Raw genomic sequence first — 20,071 nt, 5'->3', positions numbered from 1 at the left:
CGAGTTTATGGTTCAGCCAATCAGGACGCAGGGCGGGAGTTTCATAGATGTGACATAGCGTAGAAGCGACTGTGAGACTGTTATTAGCATCACGGGTTGGCTTCGATGTGAGTGGTTGAAGTAGCACGTCAATAGATGACGGACAAGTGGCTTATTCAATCATATGCAAGCATTTTTTGATTAGGCCCAGTCTTCTGAATCAACACTTCAATGGATCGGTTCCAGATGGATGAGTGGAGCTAGGCGGAGCGAAATTCATCTGGCTAGGGTCAGGTTAGTTTTTTTCCGCTAGAAGTTGAACATTTCTCAACTTTAAAAACACACCTGTGATCGTGTTTTAAAGTCGAGGACTTTTTTGAAAACACAGTCTACTCCATAGAATTATAATGTAAAATGAATGTCGGCAGCTGTGAAAAATATGAGTTTTTCGTAGTCTGCAAGTTACCCTAAGGGGGTTTTTACCCCAAAACTAGTGAGCTCACTTGTCACAGTCAATAACTTAGCTTGCCAACACATTGAACAACACAGCTGACAACATTTTTGACAATGTTGTTGGTAAAGATGCTCAGGATTTTTTGTGCCCACAACAGCCTAAATTATGTAGGCCTGGTGGAAGGTCTCATAGTCCATTCATATAGCTTTGTACAACAAATGAATTTGAGAATCTTTGTAAAAGCTAGGCTTTACTCGCTGTCATTGAAATGATAATCAGAATACTGATAACCAGTATGGTGAACTCATTTGGCCCTTTTAAACTACAGTCCCAAATGTTATTGGCATATTGATCATTTAGGTGACAATTTGGTTGATGTGAGCACATCCATTAGGCCTGCATCCACACTCTAAACTGGAATCAGCCTGTGCTTTGCTCAATTGAAAGTGACAAGGCGTTGACTATTCCCGTGCAATCAATAGACTCTCTGTTAAAAGTGGGCTTCGAACAATGGTTTCTCACTTTTTAGTGAAACAGCACATACTGGTGCCAATTAGGACAACTTAACCTTAGGTCTGACTGAAAGCCCAATGTGGTTCTCTTACCATTAATGCTATTTTAACTTACCATTGTGAACATTTTTGCCACATGAACACCATTCAAACTGTGAAATGTTGTGGTAACAAAACATTTGGCATGTGATACAGCCTAACACTTGTAGCATTAGATGACAACCCCAGAACTGGGTACTAGAAAAACTGTCTTCAGACAAGAACCTCATTCTAGTTTCCCAAAAGCAATCATATTCCATTATATTGAGATTAAGGCTAGTTTCTGCAAAGTGCCATAAGACAATGCCCATTGTTTGGAAGTCATCAAAGAAAAATAACCCAGTGCCCATTGTTTGGAAGTCATCAAAGAAAAATAACCCAAATTGCTCATAGCACATTGATCATAATATGAAGTAACCTCATTCAACTACAACAGGGGGAGGACTCTGTTGGTCCCATCTTTGTGTTGAGCAGAAAAAAGAGGAATCAGAAATGGTCATAAATAATGTCCCAAAGGACTTTCCCGTGAGCACTAGATGGAGAAAAACATGCATATGCAGCCTATGGCAGCTGAAGCAGAACATGTCTAGGCATGTGCAGTATATTTTTTTTCCTGAGGGGTCTGCAAGCCCCAAGAAACTCGGCCCCCTTCCCTGCAGTTTATTAGGCCAAGTGTGCCCTAGTCCACACAGCAAAGGAAAACTCATTCCACAACTTTCAAGCACAATGATTCCACTGTGCCCTGACATTGTTGTGAATGATACATCAGTAAATGCATTGCATGGAATAATGCAATAATGTCATTATCACACCAGACATATTGTTTCCTATTGTTGACATGAATGCATCCATTGTGTCTTAAGATCTCCTTTAGGCTTTGGTGGCTTCTTTCGTATCTGTGAATCTATGAGAAACTGCTGCTTAAACTATGCAGAGCTTTGTCTTTTTGTGTGAGAGTTGAAGTGAAGAGGTCGACAACAATGCAGAGCTTCAGTCTCCTAGAAACCCCACTCCCCCTCTGCTTCTGGCCTCCTCCGTGCCACTGTTTTTCGCGACTCCGTACAATAAACTCCACCAAACGTGACCTTAATACGTCCAGTTAGTAGGTTAATTGGGTGGGCAAACGCAGTATTTCGTCGGGCAGGGCGAGGCCAGTCTGGAATCTTAATCTCAAGCTTTAATCATCATCCAGCAAACCAGCTAGATAGGATATCGCATCTAAAATCAAGTCACGTTTCATGGTACTGAGCTCCATGCACTGCAGCGGATGTTTACATCCCTCTTTACCGTCCAGCCCTGATCCTTCAAGATGGATGCGGGCATTAATGCACTACTAGGATTTCCCCCTGACGTTTTCCCCTCTATAACGTTAATGCAGAATACCGCAGGCACGTGCATTTTCTCGCCATAGCAATGGCTAAGGTTGGAAGATAAAATAAATAAGTAACAGCATTGGTTGTGTAGAATAACGTTAACGTTAGAGGTTTAAAGCTTTAATAACAAAGACAGAAAACGCATAACGTAGACAAACACATTTAAGGTTAACGTTAACGTTACATTATGTTAACGTTAACTTGGTTAACAAAACGATGAGATAACGTTAGGCTATTATCACCCACTGAATTATTCAATGACAGCTGCTGACGTTATTCGAAATATCAAACCTAAGCCAGCTAACGTTAACGTTATCTTAAAACTTGACCGTTTCTAACGTTAACGTCAACGGTGCTAGCTCAATATGGCGCAGACATTCAAAATGTAGCTATGATAGATAGCATCTACAGTCTTCAATTTAAGACCAAATTAAAAAAAAATACATGGCATGTCATGCTAGTCAACCCTACCGATGATCTTACCGTTAGCAAAAATAGCTCGTTAGATTAACGTTATCTAAGTGTTAATGGTAGTAACTGTAAACGTTAACGTGACGTTAGTGGATGCTGGACAGTATGGATGAGAAAGCCGGGTCAACATCTGTATTCGCTCGCAGCTGCGCTGCGCGGCGACCTGAAACATCCTACTAACCTACATTCAAAAAAAGAAAATGTCACTAGAAGAAAAAAAGTTATTAACGTTACCTGACTGCCGAGCTCATTGGTGAATATTTTCCACTTTTCCTCCGTATGCTAGTCATTTTGGACAATGGCACATTCAAAAATAACGTTTTTAGAATTCTGCGTTATTCTTGATGACCCCGCGGTGAAACTCCATCATCAACAGTCGAGAAGGCTGTGTAGAACGAAACAGAGAGATGGAGGCATAGTAACCGCCCATACCATTTACGAAAATTGGGGCAGTAAGGTAATACCAACGGCGATTGAAAAACGAGATTTTGAACTGAAACATATACTGTGTCATCCCATCACCACAATAATAACTGAAACGTTTATCTTTATCATGGTTGCGGATAGTACACGATTACAAAGGTAAATATTGACACTCAGTGAACATCCTTACCCTTGTAGTGAGAAAGTCCAAGTAACACGGGCGTCCCTTGACAGCAGCAACCCTTGCAATCCTACAGCAATCCCTTTCTTCGGCAGGAAATATAGTTGGTCTTGTGGTTTGAGGAAGGAAAATGGATGACAAAAGAACGAAAATATAAGGAATGAATTTAATGGATTACTTTCTTGATCTCGTTGACTGAGTATATTTTCCAAGAATGCAATAGTCTTGGGCAAGTTACATTACAGAGGCAGTCGCCAGACTGGCTACTCCGACACCAGGCTAGAATATTTTGTGTCTGCATGGACCAGCAAACGGAGCGGCCGCGCGTACTAAACAACGAAAACATGAATTTCTAGATTCTCACAATGGTTTCTCAGCATCGAGCAATGATGTCACTCCAAATACTCATATCCTCCATAGAAATGATGACTAGACACAACTGTCTGTGTGAAGCAGTGTTGATGCATTACTAAAGCCTACTTAAAAAAAATCATATCCACATTAAGCATTTGGATGGCAACTCATCTCATCTCATCCTCATCCTCATTTCATCTCATCCTTCATTTACAACATAGGCTTCAACATGGGGTTCATTACAACATAGGCTAGTCCTACGTCCCCCCAAAAGTGATAGCCTAACTTTTCAAATTTCATGGCCTATGACAGACCTAACACACATGCACACATACACACACACACACACACCATTTCCTCTGTTTTCCTGCTACCTATTGTTGGTTTGACTTATTCCTTTGTGTCATCGGGTTAAAGGAAATCCTGGCTGGTAAAAATACTGTAGGCCTACTAGGCTATGACAGGCTGTATCATATGCTTATAGGCTATAGGCCTACACAAGTTTGCACATAGGCTAGGCGTTGTCTATGGGAGACTAATAGTTTATGTAGCCTATGGCAGAGATACATGCTGAGTTACATGTTTATTATCTCTTGCACTCACCTTTAAGGGCATGACTGCTCATTAAAAGACCCCTCAAAGCACACAGCTCATTCACTGACACCGTCTATTTGAATCAAAGGTGACACAGTTTGTGTTGGCGAAGAAGCAGATCAAGTCAAATGAAGAGCACAAGTTGACATGAAAAGCCCATATAGGTCTGGTTGCAGGTCTGCTTTTATTTGTGAAGTCTCCTGTTTCAAGCATCAGTCTATGCTGTATGAGTCTATCAGTCTCATACAGCCTTTTTTTTAGCAGTGTGTTGTTGAGCACCTGACTAAATTTGTTATGTTTAAAATTCTTTAGGATACATTTGTACCCTATGTTCTTAATATAGTTCTTAACATACTGAGGTGTTTCAGTATTGTGTGAGGCTACTCCTCCTTGTCCTTTCACTAGCCATTCCAGTCTTGTGTCTCATGGCCCTGACTCCCACACGGTGAACGTGATTGAACAGAATGAGGAAGTGCACAGGCAATCAGTCATCTCTCACAGTCCTTTGACAAAGAGGAATGCACTTCCTCGTGTCAGGCAAAACAAATGTCTGCAGTCATGAGTCACTTTCACTGACCAGGGATCAGCCTATGATCATCTGTAGCTTTTCCAGTGTTGTCAATGTTGGTCACCAAACTGTTTCTGGATCAGGTATCTCTCGTGGTACACATAAAGATGCAAGCAATAGCATATATATTGTGCGCATCTGGATGTTTAAAAGAGCTTTGTTTCCTCCTTCACACAAAGTAGCAAATCCTGTTCCAAGTCCTCAGCTCACTTCACCTTCAAACTGCCGCTGGTTGTGGTGAGAACGATGTCTCAGAGTAAGTTATTACTTCATTTTACTGTTTAAACTGTTCAGACTGCCTATTCATGTTAATGGCTACTTATCCAAAAGACACACTGGGTGCATAGTACTTCAGATGTTATCATGAAGCAGCAGAAGTACTTCTATGGCTACTTATTCAAACACTGCACACATATGCAAAGCATAGATGAGGAGAGTGAAAGAGGCCTTTGCCACGGAAGAGTGCAATGGTGAGGATTTCTGTGGCATTATGGCAACAAAAGTTTAGTGAACCAGTTAACTGTTGGTTTTTAGAAAGAGTGCAAAAATACAGCAAATCCATATTAGGTAATTCAATCTGTTGTGTATTCAGACAGTTTCAACAAAACCAGTCAGATGCTGGTGGTCGGGTCCTGCCAGGAGGACTGGGACATGTTACTGAGCTGTGTGAAACAAAGCTCTTCAAGTGAGCAGAAAGGGCCTTGTGGAGACTATGATGTTACCCTGGCAGTGGCGGACAGGGAGCTGACCCTATGCAGCACAAAGGGCCTTCTCAACCCTGAGCTGAAGGATGAGGAAATCATTGCTGAATTGGACTCATTCACCAGTTTGGCTTTGGAGGGCGGACTGCAGGCCTTCCTGCTGGTCCTCCACGGGGAGGCCTTCGGTCCGAAGGAGCGGCGTGCAGTGGACGTCTTGCGGATCGCCTTCGGGGATGCAGCCTTCAGCCTCCTCCTGGTGATCTCCCTGAGAACATCTGCATCTTCCGCCCTCGCCCAGGAGTTTGAGGAAGGTCTGCTGGAGCTGGTCGACATCTGCGACGGGCGCTTCTGCCGGCTCAGCAGCAACGCTGACGTGGCAAGGAAGTCCTCTGACCAGGCGGAGGCGCTGCTGGCCATGGCTGACTACGCGCTGTCGCAGAGCGGCCTGCAGGAGGGCTACACGGCCGACATGTACGGCGTGGCGCGGCACCAGCGCACGCAGGACGTCGCCATAGCCATGCTGAAAGAGAAACTGTCCGAGGCCGCGGCGAAGGAGACGGAGGTGACAGAGCGACTGCGGCAGCATGACGAGGTGCGAGCGAAGGAGGTTGAGGAGCTGAAGAGGAGGCATGCGGAGGAGAGAGAGAGGGAGGAGGCTGAGAAGAAGAAGTGGGAGGCCAGAAAAGAGAGCTGTGCTGAAGCAGTTAGGGGATATAAGAGTCTTTTAGACAAATCTGGGAACAACACTGGTAAAGTGTGTTTCTCTGTCTATCTTTATGACTGTCCGTCTATGTTTCTGAGTTGAGAACATAACAAATGCTTTATAATTCCTCTATGTACATAAACCATGTTTATGATGTCGGGGACTTATGATGAATATGATCTCTGAAAATACTAAGAGTGGCAATTGTTGTTTTGTGCTGAATGAATGTGCACCATGTCAACCAGCCATAAATGCAAACTCAAGACTCTTTTCCTCAGTGGTTCCTTGTTGTTGAAATGAGTTGCCCAGTTCTCTCCGTTCCTGTGATAGTTTTGGGTCTTTCAAGAGGGGTCTAAAGGCTGTTCAACATACACTGAGTTTATTAAGTGTTACTTATGCGTTATGGTTTGTATATTATAGTCTTTATTTATTTTCATTAGGCTATTGATTTAATTGACATTGTTTATTATTGCTGTTCTCCTTGGTGTAGTCTTACCAACTTTTTAAATGGTTTACTGTTAAATTTAACTACTGTTGTTATTTGTATGTTGCTTTTTCTCATTGGCTCTTACAGCATCAGTTAAGAGTGGAGAGAAAGGTCAGACTACAATCGTCTTGTTGGGTCTGTCTGGCAGTGGCAAGACCTCGGCAGCAGACACTATCCTGACCAGGGCAACAAGCCGATTCCCGACCAACCGACTGAGAGAAGAGAGCCGGGGCGGCACAGAGTGCTGTGAGCGCAGGGAGATCTGTGTGGATGGACACCGTCTGGTCGTCGTGGATACTCCGGAACTCTGGGACGAAGATGACACGGAGAGGTTGAATGATGTGAGAGACTGCCTGGCACTGTCTCTGCCTGGGCCACATGCCTTTGTGTTAGTTATGCAGGTGTGTTGATGTTTTAGTGTGTGCACTTCAATTTGTTCCTATTGCCTGCAGAGGCCTCTCAATGTCATGGTCTCCCCACAAGAGGGCGATAGGCACAAACATAAATCATGTTATTTAAAACAGTTTTATAAGTGCATGTCTTTGTTTGTGTGTTTGTGTGTAGTAGTAGTAGTAATAATAATAATAATAATAATAATAATAATAATAATAATAATAATAATAATAATACACTTTATTTATAATGCACTTTTCATCACATATTTCAAAGTGCTGTGTGTGTGTGTGTGTTTGTGTGTGTGTGTGTGTGTGTGTGTGTGTGTGTATGTGCACCCACGCAGGTGGGACGTTTCACTCAGGGTGAAAGTCAGCTCCTCACATATATCCAGCAGACATTCGGTGGTGATATCGTTGAATATCTTCTCATCCTCTTCACCCGTGACGACCCCCACGGCAACTTGGGGACTGTGGGCAACATCGACAGCTATTTGGCCAACGCGCACCCATCGCTGCAGGAGATGGTGCGTCTCTGCGGCAGCCGCTACCATGTGCTGAACCACGGAAGCCTCCGGAACCCCGTGAGCCACGCCCAGGTGCGGGACCTGCTGGGAGGGGTCCGCAAGCTGGCCGCCTCCCACGGAGGGAGGCCATATGTCTGTCCTCGCTTCAGCAACCAGGAGCTGGAGGAGAGGAGGAAAGAGCTGGAGGAGGAGAAAAAGAGATAGAGGCAGGAGAGAAGAGAAAGAGGAGAAGAGGAAGAGAGGAGAGGAGGAGGAGGGAGAGGAGGAGAGGAAAAGAGGAGATAAGGAGGAGGGAGAGGAGGAAGAGATAGACAAGGGAGAATAAAAAGAAGAGAGATGAGATGAGGAGAAGAGAGCTGGAGGAGGAAGAGATACATGCTGGGGGGAGGAGAGGAGAAGCAAGGGGCTGAGAGGAGAGGAAGAGATAGTGACAGACTAGAAGAAGAAGAGGAGAGGAAAGACTGGGCTACAGGAAAAGATAGAAGTGGAGAGGAGGGGGAGGCTGCAGGAGATACTATGAGGAGGGGAGAGTTGGAGGAAGAAATGGAGGGATAGAGGGAATGGAGATGGAGGGAGTAGATGAACAGGAGAGGGAGAGAGAGGAGGGAGAGGGAGAGAGAGGAGGGAGAGGAGAGGAAGAGAGAGGAGGGGAAGAGAGAGGAGGGAGAGGGAGAGGAGGGAGAGGAGAGAGGAGGAAGAGAGAGGAGGGAGAGGGAGAGGAGGGGAAGAGAGAGGAGGGAGAGGGAGAGGAGAGGAGGGGTTAAAGGTGGAGGGGAACATGGACCCTTTCAAGAGAGTTCCATTATCAGCATCATAGTTGGCCCCACAAGGCTTCCGTTTTAACATTCCATATGTTATCTTAATGCAGAGGAAGTAGATTGGGGCCCAAATAGAACGTTCAAGCATTGTTTTTGTTTTTATTGTTGAAAGGGTCTATAGAGGAAAGAGGAAATGAGAGGACGGGAGAGGAGAGGAGGGGAAGGGAGATGAGGAGATAAAGAGAGGGGAGAGGAAAGGGGAGGGAAATAGTTGAGAGAGGAGGAGGGGATGAAGAGAGTGTTGAGGGAGGGGAGAATGAGAGAGCTGCAAAAGGATACAGAGACAGGGAAATGTTGGAGGAGAGAGATTGAGTCAAAATTGCATGACAAGCAAAGTTCAAATCCAGTGGATGAATGCATGTAAAATATGTTCAATCATCATGTTTTTCTGCCTTTGCTTTGCTAGTTGCAGAGTGCTATCAGGCTGTTTCTGAAGGCTGTGGCAGTCTTAGAACACCCTTATCTACGGGTGACAAATAATCTCTCAAATTCAGAGCTATTTTCTGCTCTCCTCCAAACAAAATTTGAGGAAGGGAGGACTCTCTCATAAATTACACTTTATATCTACTTCAGACTGTCTTGTTTGGTTTCATAACATGCTCAAGACCTCCTCTTATGTAAACAGTAATATCCATGGACAGCGCTGGAGATTAGAATAGAAGTTACTGGAAAATATCATCAACAAAACTAGCAACAGTATGGATTACTTTCAAAGGGCTTTTATTATGAAGATAGAATTGTGCATATTGTAACATGTAATAGCCAACAGTGTATGTGACTGAGTCTTTTTAATAGTGTGTCTCATAGATTCAGAAATGTGCTTGAGATTTTCATGCTGCAATCTCTGTATTTCTTCTTTGGCAAAGCATTGAGATAAATATCGTGGCTACTCTCTGTGTGCACAAATGTTTGAGCTTGTGGTGCAGCCTTTGATACTCAGAAGTTGTGAAAAGATCATGAAGGGGGTTCTGTTTCCATGGTAACTTAGAGGATCTCAGTTTTTACAGTCTAGTCCATAATATGCTTTAAGGGCCTTTACTTTGAAAGAGTCCAACATCGATTTTGTTTGCCATTAAGGTTGAGAATGATTCTGGGATGAAACTATCATTGTACAAAGCGTCCTATTTAAAGACAAAGGTTAAACTGTTGTTCTTGACTATTAAGATCACTCTCCAAGTAAAATAATTGTCTACACTTTACAACTGTCTGATTGCAAGTGATTCTGTCTTTGGAACTGATTCTATAAATGAAGGCCACTGTAAACCATGGCAATGGATTAGGTTGGTATCTACCTCACATTTGGAAAACCAGTATACAACACAGTACACATGTTCTCATTATGTTAAAATTGACAATTAATAATTCTAGGACACACTTAATGTTCTTGAAGCTAGTCACAGAGGTGGGCAGTAGCCTGTGACTATTGTTCAGAATGTTTCTAGTTGATTCTTTGTGGCCCTTTCCTAATTCTACAGAGATTGGTCCTGTTACACATTAAGCTTCGTGGCAGGTGGCTGTGGTGGTGCGTTGGCTAATTGCCTAACAGGCTGCTAGGCATTATCGGTCATGGTCTGCTGGATCCATTCAGCGAAGTGGGAGATGATGGTGTAGAGGCCAGGCTTCCGGCTGGTGCCACACTTCTTCCCCCCGTTGGACGTGATCCCCACAGCAACACCGTTATACAGCAGAGGACCGCCAGAGTCTCCCTAGAGGATATTGAAGGATATGGAGAGATTTACATAAAAAAACATGAGGCAATGGACAACAGTTACATGCAGCTGTCTTAACTGCATGGATGTTATTTGTGTGTGTGTGTGTGTGTGTGTGTGTGGTGTAGCCTACTGTTGAGTATATGTAAATGTATGAATGTGAACTCACATCACAAGTGTCTTGACGCATCCCAGCAGCGCAGAGCATGTTCTTGGTGAACTTTGACCCATAGTAGTCACTGCGGTCACACTTGCTCTTCACTCTAATGGTCAACTCATGCAGTTTGTCAGGCCGAGAGCCCAGGTTATTCAACGAGCCCCACCCAGCCGTATCGACAGTGGTATCCTCCGCAGGCTCGACTCCTGTCTGCTTATAGGACAGCGGCTTCACCGTGTCACTCTCCACCACTGGCCGATCAAGCTGCCAAACACAGGAATGACAAAGCGGGAGGGATTTCCATTAGAATGTATCTCTATCTCAATCAGTCTCTCTTTCTTTACCATTACTGTAGAAAAATGAATAGCTTTATTAATGCACTGATACGTTAACATTTACAGGCAGATACAGAAACGCACACGCACACACACACACACACACTCACACACACACACACACTTGTTTACCTTGATCAGAGTGATGTCACTGTCATAATTGTGAATGTTAAAATCAGGATGGTTGTACACAGCTGAAATTTGAAATGTTTCTTTAGTTGCCTCCTCCTCAGACAGAGAGTGCAGGCCGACAACAACCGTCCGTCCCCCAGCTCTGCAGGGGAAAAAAGGCTATTCTTGTTGGTGTTTACTTCAACTTGGTCATCATTTGGCCTTCTAAAATTTCTCAAGCATACAGTGACATTTTAAGCCAATTTAAGGTAAAAGTAAGCAACATCCACTATCAAATGCCTTCGTTTTCGCAGCTGAATGTTTTATTTTTGTAATTTTCTAATGTCTGAATTGTATCATGTTGGACTCATTGTAAGTTTTAGACAAACGATAGGCCTGTTGCCAAGATAAAAAAAAAATCCTTTAATACGTTCTAAATCTGTAACGAGACTGACCTATTTTTCCGTCTTGAATTCTTCACTTCTCATCGGAGTGCTTTAGCATTCAAAGTTAATCCCGGTGTGTTAACGTAATGCTCACCCATCCCTGAAGCAGTGAGTCGCGCTCAGGAGCCATTGACTCGCGATGAGGAACGCGCCGCACTCGTGCGTTCCGTTCAGCTGCACGGACGCCATGTAGGGTCGCGAGTGGGCCACAGCCTCCTTCCCGCCGGTCACGCTCTCACCTGTCGGAAATGAATCATGCTTATTAACCTTTTCCTTTTTTCCAGAGGTCTGGCTCCATACTATTTCGTCATATTGAAATGTCTGGCAAACTAAAACGGCATTGGATGACGCAAGTGATTATTCCAGAGAACCTATTCAACATGACATTGAATGATGAGGCTTTTTACTCAAGTTATGTTGATACACCAAAAAAAACAAAAAAGAAAAGTTGTAGAGCTAACTCACCAGGCAGCACCGATGCCCACAGAATGGCACTGGTCAGTAGAATTCCTCCCAGCATCCTGAATAGACCTTTGGCTTCAAAGAAGCAAACAAGAGAAGTCTGAAACCCTCAAGACTGCAGCTCCCTCTTTTATAGATGAAGTAAAAAGAGTGGGAGTAGCTAGAAGAGAGACATAAATCTCTCTCCTCTGCTACACCCACCGACAAAACGTTTTTTTCTTCGCTCTTTTCACCTCTTGCATGTTTCGTACAACAGGTTTGATTAATGGCACTATTTGTTGGTAGACTCCTATTAAAATCTAGATGTAGGCAAAAAAACATTTTTTTACGTTTGGCACGCATAAAGGGTTTGAGAGAAATGCAGCAAAGTGTTGCAATTAATGCCCTCAAAATCACAAATAGGCCTATTGGGTGGAATCGTTTCTCAATAAATTTAAATCGGTAACACATAGTGAAAACTAGGCTACTTAAACGGAGTCCAGTTATGAAGTGGTTTGCTACTTGTCACATCTTGTTGTTTTTAATGAGACTCAAAATTATGGCCATAATTGTACAAAACCTGATAATCCAAGTCAGTCACATTGTCTGACTGCATTCAACATCACTGAGAGTGAATCTCATCCAAAGGTTCAGAACCTATTAAAAAAACTTAACTTGTTATTCATTAGGCCTACTCATAGCACTGAATTAATCAGTACTCTAAAATTTGAATGATTTGAAATTAATGATTACAAATATTTCCAGAAAACAGTCTCTATAAAGTCTCCTGATGACTATCCTGTGAACATAATAAGAAAGATCAAAACAGTACAACACAGCTTAAAACAAATTATGTACTATGAATAATAGAACCTGTTGAGGAGTACGGTCACAAATAATGTGATTCGAATGTTCGCAGTCCGAGAGTTCTGCACTGAGCCCTTGGGGATTTTTCCCATTGACGGTATAAAGAACACTGATAACTTTGATTGGCTGCAAACATCCATTCAAATTTCAAATGCATTTGGTTTGTGTTAAATCATAACAATCTCATCTTTAGACAGCCTCGAAAAGTTATGTGTATTGGAATGGATGGGGATGCTGAGCAGGTTAAGTTACTTTAAGTGTCCTTAAATGTGCTTACTGGACTTACTGGAAGCACCTAAAGTGAAAGGAAATGTTTTGAACCAGTTCCCCAGAAAGCACTTGACCTTTTGTACTGGCCCTATAGAACAGCATGCTCTATTTCTGAGTAATGCTAGGGTATTGTCCCTGGAAGGAATTCTTCTTTTTTATTTTGTCACACTTACATTGTGTGATATGTGTATATGTTTTCTTTTAAACAATTATGTCTAATACTGTTTTTCTAATTTCCATGTGCCATTCCATCTTACAGTATGCCATTGAGGGTTGAACAAATTACAACCATAATCATATGAACATAAATGTATACATTTGTATAGAAAATATGTCCAGAAGTGGCAATAGCAAATATTCAAAAACTTGGTTGTGCAACATCTGCACATACTTTCTGGGTGGCTTTGTTTGGCTATATCATGGTTCCATGTGATCATTTTTATATATGGGGGGTTGTATAATATGATTACAGGCTTGAAATATGTTTTATAATAGAATGGCAGGAACTGATTTCACCCGGCATGCAGATTTGATCCCTCCCCCATGTTGACTCCATGGCTACAGACTTGACATATATTATATTGCAATATTTATTATAGCACAATCCTGGAATCATTGTTTTGGGTTAGTGACCATAATAGCATTAGTCACTCCACAGGGGATTACATGGATGGACAAAGAGTGACCTCCATAGGGGGTAATAAAAAAAAGAAAGATCAAGGGAAAGATGTTTTATGAAAGTATTATTGAGTGTAAAATGAAAGTAAATATGGGTGTCATTTCCAAACGGCTCATATTTCACGTGAATTTAAAAGCAGCTGGACAAATGTAGTTTCATATTGTGCATTTTTTCATAGGCCTATCTAATGCTAACTCTAACAACTAGCATTCACAGGCTAAGATATTATGAGATTTTTGTCTCATAATCATTTTTGTCTTTATGGTGATGGAAAAGACAGGTTGTGGTGGAAATGACATTGCACTAAACGGCAATTTAATTGCCCCAAAGTTTTAAAAATATAGTAGAACATTTTTTTTGAATTATATTATACTGAATTACATACAAGCATTCTTTAATAATAATAGTCATTACTACATTTCTGGAAAATGAATAAATTACAAATATAAGGAGATAAGAGTGTGATATTTAATCAAATACATTTGGAACAGAATATTATAAGATAATTTTGCTTGAAAACATATTTTGTGTGATGGAAATGACAGTTGGACTGTCAGAATAAAATGCCAAAAATATATAATATTTAACTAAAATCATCATAGACAGAGTGGAGAAATAAACCATGCCAATACAGAATGTAATTTTGTAATTTTCTGAAATTTCCCAGATCAAAAAAAACATTTTTTTTTTTTTTTTTTTGTAGTGTGTTTATTTATTGGCCTAAACTTTTTATTGGGATCCAGCATTTACAAATCTGCTGGTTATAACTGCACAGACACAATGAATCTCTCCAAAACAGACAATTTCAGATTAGATGGATACTATTTAGAGTTTGGAGTAATAGGCAAACTAAATCATTTAAAACTGAAACGTTCTTGTTTGTAGAGGCAAACTGCCAGTTGGCAACCAAACAAGGAAAAAAAAAAAAAACAAGGAGAAACAGGGGAAACAGCACACTGAGGAAGGCCAGGGGGTCGAGAGGGGTACACACGTCTGTTTGTAATCCTTACTGAAAAAAAGATAAAAGACAAAATAAATTGGAGTGTAACCTAAATATTTTAGATTTTGCAGCAACATATGACAACACATTCAGCCATCAGCAAAAGGGAGAGCATGGTGTTCATAAATGATAAAATAGTTTACAAAACTGGCTTATTGATCACAGCAATGATTGCTGACAGTGATTCAGGTTAAAACTAAACACTGTATTTGGACTAATTCTCAGCAGTCTTTGGTCTCATAAGTAATGAGGGCACAATGAATAATTGAATACTATGTTATAAACCTTATGTGATACACAGCCATACACAGATGTCTTCATAACTGCACAACTGCAGCACAAGAGGGCGACAGATACAAACATATTAATTCACTTAATGTCTCAAGCAAATAGAGAGAGAGAATGTGTATGTTTTGGTGATAGTGTGAGACATTTCATTTAGATTGATGTGTATTTAAAAAAATGTAAAAATGTATTTTTTTCTATATGTTTATTACCAGTAATAGTTTTAAAATTCAGAACCCATAACACTTAATAAATAACATAATGGCAGGCCTATAAAATAATGGCAAGTGGTTTTAATATATATTTATTTTAAAATATACTTGACACAATATTACATAAAAACAGGAAGTTAAATATAATAGATACGATAAGAAGAAAATACAACTTGACAATATTGACATAATTACTGTAATAAAACAAAGATATCAATTGATCTTTAATTGATAAAAATAATTTTAAGGAAATCTGAACTGAATCAACTTCAACTGAAATGCCGCAAAAAAGTCTGCAAACTTGACATTTTACAAATGTAAAATGTCAAGCATGAGAGGACCCCAGTAATGCTCTGCCCGTAATGCCATGTCTTCCCTTCTGACTGGCTGTGTGGAAGCATGAGAGGACCCCAGTAATGCTCTGCCCGTGTGCCATGTCTTCCCTTCTGACTGGCTGTGTGGAAGCATGAGAGGACCCCAGTAATGCTCTGCCCGTAATGCCATGTCTTCCCTTCTGACTGGCTGTGTGGAAGCATGAGAGGACCCCAGTAATGCTCTGCCCGTAATGCCATGTCTTCCCTTCTGACTGGCTGTGTGGAAGCATGAGAGGACCCCAGTAATGCTCTGCCCGTAATGCCATGTCTTCCCTTCTGACTGGCTGTGTGGAAGCATGAGAGGACCCCAGTAATGCTCTGCCCGTAATGCCATGTCTTCCCTTCTGACTGGCTGTGTGGAAGCATGAGGAGGACCCCAGTAATGCTCTGCCCGTAATGCCATGTCTTCCCTTCTGACTGGCTGTGTGGAAGCATGAGAGGGACCCCAGTAATGCTCTGCCCGTAATGCCATGTCTTCCCTTCTGACTGGCTGTGTGGAAGCATGAGGGACCCCAGTAATGCTCTGCCCGTAATGCCATGTCTTCCCTTCTGACTGGCTGTGTGGAAGCATGAGAGGACCCCAGTAATGCTCTGCCCGTAATGCCATGTCTTCCCTTCTGACTGGCTGAGTGAAAAAAAAGTCTCTTCCTCTCTCACTTGCCCCGTCTCTATTGTTAAAGCTGTGAGGATTAACCTGACCCTCTTTACACAGGTCAGAGGTGAGTGAGGGACCCTTCAAGCTGCAAGTGTGTGTGTGTGCGTGTGTGTGCGTGTGTGTGTGTGTGAGAGAGTTAAGGTGTGTGTGTGTGTGTGTGTGTGTGTGTGTGTGTGTGTGTGTGTGTGTGTTTGTGTGTGTGTGTGTGTAAGTGGAGTGGTTGAGTGATAAACTGAGGTTGGTGTCTCATCACCCTGGAGGAAGAGGAAGCTACTTGATGGCCAGGACTGTGGAGGTGGGGTGAGTGTGGTGGCATTCTGGGGTATCCATCTTTCATCCTTCTCTCCCTCTCTTCCTCCTTCTCTCATGGGTGTGTGCACCTATTGTATTCCAGTTTTCCTATATCTGACTGTTTCAGGTTTCAGAATATTCCTTCCCTCCTCTCTTTCTCTCTTTATTCTCTCTATTTCTGCCTTCTCTCTTAAAGGAGAAATCCAGCGTGTTTTCACAGATCGAGACGAAACAAAACGAAAACAATCGGTTTATAGCTCGAGCTGCTACAGCCACAACGACAGTACTCAGTGACCTGGAGAAACAGAGATCTATGTAAAAACTCACCGGATTTCTCCTATAAGCCCTGATACACTCCAGCTGTCTTCACTGACTTTTATAAATAGGTCCGGAAGGGAAATGACCTGTCATCCGCTCCTCCACTGACTTCTCTCTTAAGTGTGTCTTGCCTCTGGGCTATGCAGGACATTTGGCTTTCTCATTTGGTGTTCAGTTCCTCTGTTCTTGTCTCTTATCTCTGTGTGTTTGGTAATGCTTACTGTAAATGTGCATACAGTACATGCTGCAGATGGGTACAAACACTACTGCTCCTGCACAACTCAGCCCATTAGAGCAGCGTTTCTTAAACTTTTTCAGACCAAGGACCACTTAACCAATAAAAAGAAACCTCACGGACCACCTAGCTAAAACAGTAGACCTACTTCAACAGTATATTACACAGTAGGCCTACTCACTGAGCCACCTTGCTTATTGTATTTGCACCTTGCTTATTGTGCCAGAGGATTCATGATATGATTTAAACTGCATGGCGTAGCTTACATAGGCAGTGTTGCAGAACTGTTTGGATTTACATACAAGTTGGTTCAATAATGAAAAAAACTAATCTATATTATATTTGACCACTTTTTCTCATGGACCACTTGGGATAGATTGCGGACCACCAGTGGTCCCCGGACCACACTTTGAGAAACACTGCATTAGAGCAGCATAGCCATTTAACTCCTGGTCTTTCCTGCTGCTCTCCTTTCTCTCCTCTCCTTCCTCCCTCCATTATGTCTTTTCCTGCTCTGTCCTCTTCTTTAATATGTCTCCGTTCTCCATATGTCTCTTCTTCTTCTCTATTCACTCCTGTCTTGGATGTCACATTTTACGACTGTTTTTTTTGTATGTCTTTTTTCTTCTTCTCTCTTCTGCTCCATTTTCTCTTCTTTTTTTCCTTCCGTCTGCTATTTCTTCTTCCCCTCTTCTTCTTTGATTTCCTCTTTTGTCTTCACGGCTCTTTCTCCCTCGTCTCCACCCCCCTCACCCCTCCCCACACACATCCTCAAACTCAAAATGTGTTCAATTAGTGTCTGTTTGACCTGCAATGTGGCCGCCCATTGACCCCTGGGGTCATTCTCAGGGTCAAGGCGGCCCGCTGTCTGACGCTTCCCTAATCTGGAACTAAAGGCCACTAATCTCTAATCCAGCAGATTATGGAGAAGAGAACAACAGTAGCAGTGTTGAGGTTACTCCGATGAGGCTCTCTAATACTCTTTCTGGTGTATGAGGAGGTGTGTGTGTGTGTGTGTGTGTGTGTGTGTGTGTGTGTGTATGTGTGTGTGTGAGAGAGAGAGTATGTGTGTGTGTGGCTGCCCATTGTCACTGGAGAAATACCTGCTGATAGACATACCTAGTGTCAAATCACCTCAAAAACAAACAACAACCCCCTACACACAACACAACACACACACACACACACACACACACACACACACACACACACACACACACACACACACACACACACACACACACACACACACACACACACACAAACTGTACGCCTCGGTTTCACAGGATGATTGATGTCACGGCTGCAAGGCAATGAGACCTTACTCCAAACACATTCACACACACACACACACAATAAAACACTCCCACATACACAAACGTATTATGCACACCAAAACAGCCTCTAGCTACAGATGCCTATGCAAAGCAGTGAAGTGACTAATGATCTCCGTCTCTATGTGTGTCTGTCTGAGTGAATGTGTGCATGTGTGTGTGTGTGTGTGTGTGTGTGTGTGTGTGTGTGTGTGTGTGTGTGTGTGTGTGTGTGTGTATGTGTATGTGTGTGCATGGTCAGTCTCTGTGGAGCCAGTAGTGGACACACTGATCTAAGACACTGTAGAAAAAAGATACCTGGACTCTTCAACCCAGTGTCACCATACACAAACACACAGATATGGGTACACCCACATATAAGCACCAACTTCTCCACACATCCATAACCAAAAGCAATGTATGACTATGACCCTATGCACCACATTGTCACTATCCAAACTGGGGCCCCTTCACCCCAAACACCCCAAGCCCCCTGTCCTCTCTCACTCAAATAAACTTTGCTGACCCCGTGTCCTCAATTGCTAGAGTTCTAAAATTGCTAAAACACACTCTTGCACACACACACACACACACACACACACACACACACACACACACACAAACTCCACACTTTCACTTAAACTTTAAGAGCATATACATAATTACACATATGGCAAGTATCATACAGACACATAACTGGGTTAATCCCAGAAAACAATACCAGTTCCAGTTAACAGTGCATGCCTGTACTATTCTCACCTATAGTGTTTTAGTCTAATTTAAAGTCTGTTAGATTTGACATTGCTGTTAAAAAAACCAAAACAATGTGTGATCGTTTTGTTTAAGTGAGACATCTCAATAATGTGCAAGCATTACTGTGTGTACATGTGCTTCCCCCTTCTGGAGAAAATGATTAGTGTAATAGCAGAAACATGTCCAATCCTTGGATTAGCACTACTAGTACAGTGATCAATACAGATTGAGAGGTTTTGAAAGTATTAGACAGTAAAACAGAACATACTATCTTACTATGGTATTATGATGAATATGGGGGCAGTTGTGTGCAAATAACTCCTTCTCTTTCAGGGGTTCAGTTTTTTTTTTCAAGGAACGAGTACTCTATAAATTCCATGTGATTAAAGATGGATTGTCCAAGGCACTCTTCAAAAAAAGTTTAAAAAGCTTTAATGAATAGGCTTAATCATACTAGATCATGTTAAAATTGCCATATAATTGCCATTGCTATAAATTCCTTTTAAAAAACTGTATTTATACTCCTTTCTCAAGTGGGTTTTTGTGCCACTCGAGTAAGGACTCAACTAGGCTACATTTTTGATATACCTTTGTTACCACAAATCTGCTCTAAATCAGCAGGGAGAGAGAGCAGGAAACACACCTAAGAAGATACCGAGGTGCTAACTGCCTCAAAGAAAAAAAAGTAGCCTACCGCTTCATATTAGACAACAATACGGACACAATGATGACCGAGCAAAAACAGCAGCTGAGAGCACGATTAGCCTGTCTGTTACACATGCTAGGAATACTATCATGGCAAAGCCCATATGGGCACCTTTTCCGTGGGACATTCCTCACACAAACAAGCCTATTTAAAAATGCACCGTTGCATTGTAGAGCTAGAACTTTCAGACAAGTAGCTTGTTGGTCGGAGATACCGTATCGTCAGCATTTGCTGACATCTAGGCTACCAATAGGAAAACCTTGTTTACAATTGCTCTCAGTTCAGCATTTGAAAAGCATTTGAATATAATTGTTACAGGTCGTTTGCAATTAAGGTGA

General features: G+C 42.1%; 2 protein-coding genes across 2 annotated transcripts in view; both read right to left on the bottom strand.

The window, feature by feature from the left end:
* dnaaf9 (dynein axonemal assembly factor 9) overlaps window positions 1–3,457 on the bottom strand; it is a 34,325-nt gene extending 30,868 nt beyond the window's left edge. Inside the window, exons 1-2 of the mRNA XM_048227373.1 lie at window positions 3,442–3,457; window positions 3,063–3,213 (exon numbers count right to left, since the gene is read on the bottom strand). Of these exons, the coding sequence (XP_048083330.1) occupies window positions 3,063–3,118 (56 nt within the window). The 5' untranslated portion in view covers window positions 3,119–3,213; window positions 3,442–3,457. The remainder of the gene's footprint in view (window positions 1–3,062; window positions 3,214–3,441) is intronic.
* A 5,822-nt stretch (window positions 3,458–9,279) lies between these two features.
* Window positions 9,280–11,906, bottom strand: cfd (complement factor D (adipsin)). The gene is made up of 5 exons (XM_048227853.1): window positions 11,800–11,906; window positions 11,429–11,573; window positions 10,910–11,051; window positions 10,455–10,706; window positions 9,280–10,282 (listed from the first exon to the last, which is right to left on the bottom strand). Exons 1-5 carry the CDS (start codon window positions 11,852–11,854, stop codon window positions 10,127–10,129), a joined length of 750 nt encoding a protein of 249 aa, XP_048083810.1. The 5' UTR covers window positions 11,855–11,906; the 3' UTR covers window positions 9,280–10,126.
* Between the last annotated feature and the right edge of the window lie 8,165 nt (window positions 11,907–20,071).

The sequence above is a fragment of the Alosa alosa genome, chromosome 19, assembly GCF_017589495.1.
Source record: "Alosa alosa isolate M-15738 ecotype Scorff River chromosome 19, AALO_Geno_1.1, whole genome shotgun sequence".
Taxonomy (NCBI): domain Eukaryota; kingdom Metazoa; phylum Chordata; class Actinopteri; order Clupeiformes; family Clupeidae; genus Alosa; species Alosa alosa.
The sequence above is the reverse complement of the archived record's forward strand: the minus strand, read 5'-3'. Positions and strand labels throughout refer to the sequence as shown.

What these genes read in the sequence shown, in the direction of transcription:
- cfd (XM_048227853.1), bottom strand. Translation starts at nt 11,854, where the DNA reads ATGCTGGGAGGAATTCTACTGACCAGTGCCATTCTGTGGGCATCGGTG. An exon ending in GTGGGCATCGGTGCTGCCTG is followed by an intron (nt 11,574 to 11,799) that starts GTGAGTTAGCTC and finishes CATTTCCGACAG; the next exon opens with GTGAGAGCGTGACCGGCGGG. An exon ending in TGCGTCAAGACACTTGTGAT is followed by an intron (nt 10,283 to 10,454) that starts GTGAGTTCACAT and finishes AATATCCTCTAG; the next exon opens with GGAGACTCTGGCGGTCCTCT.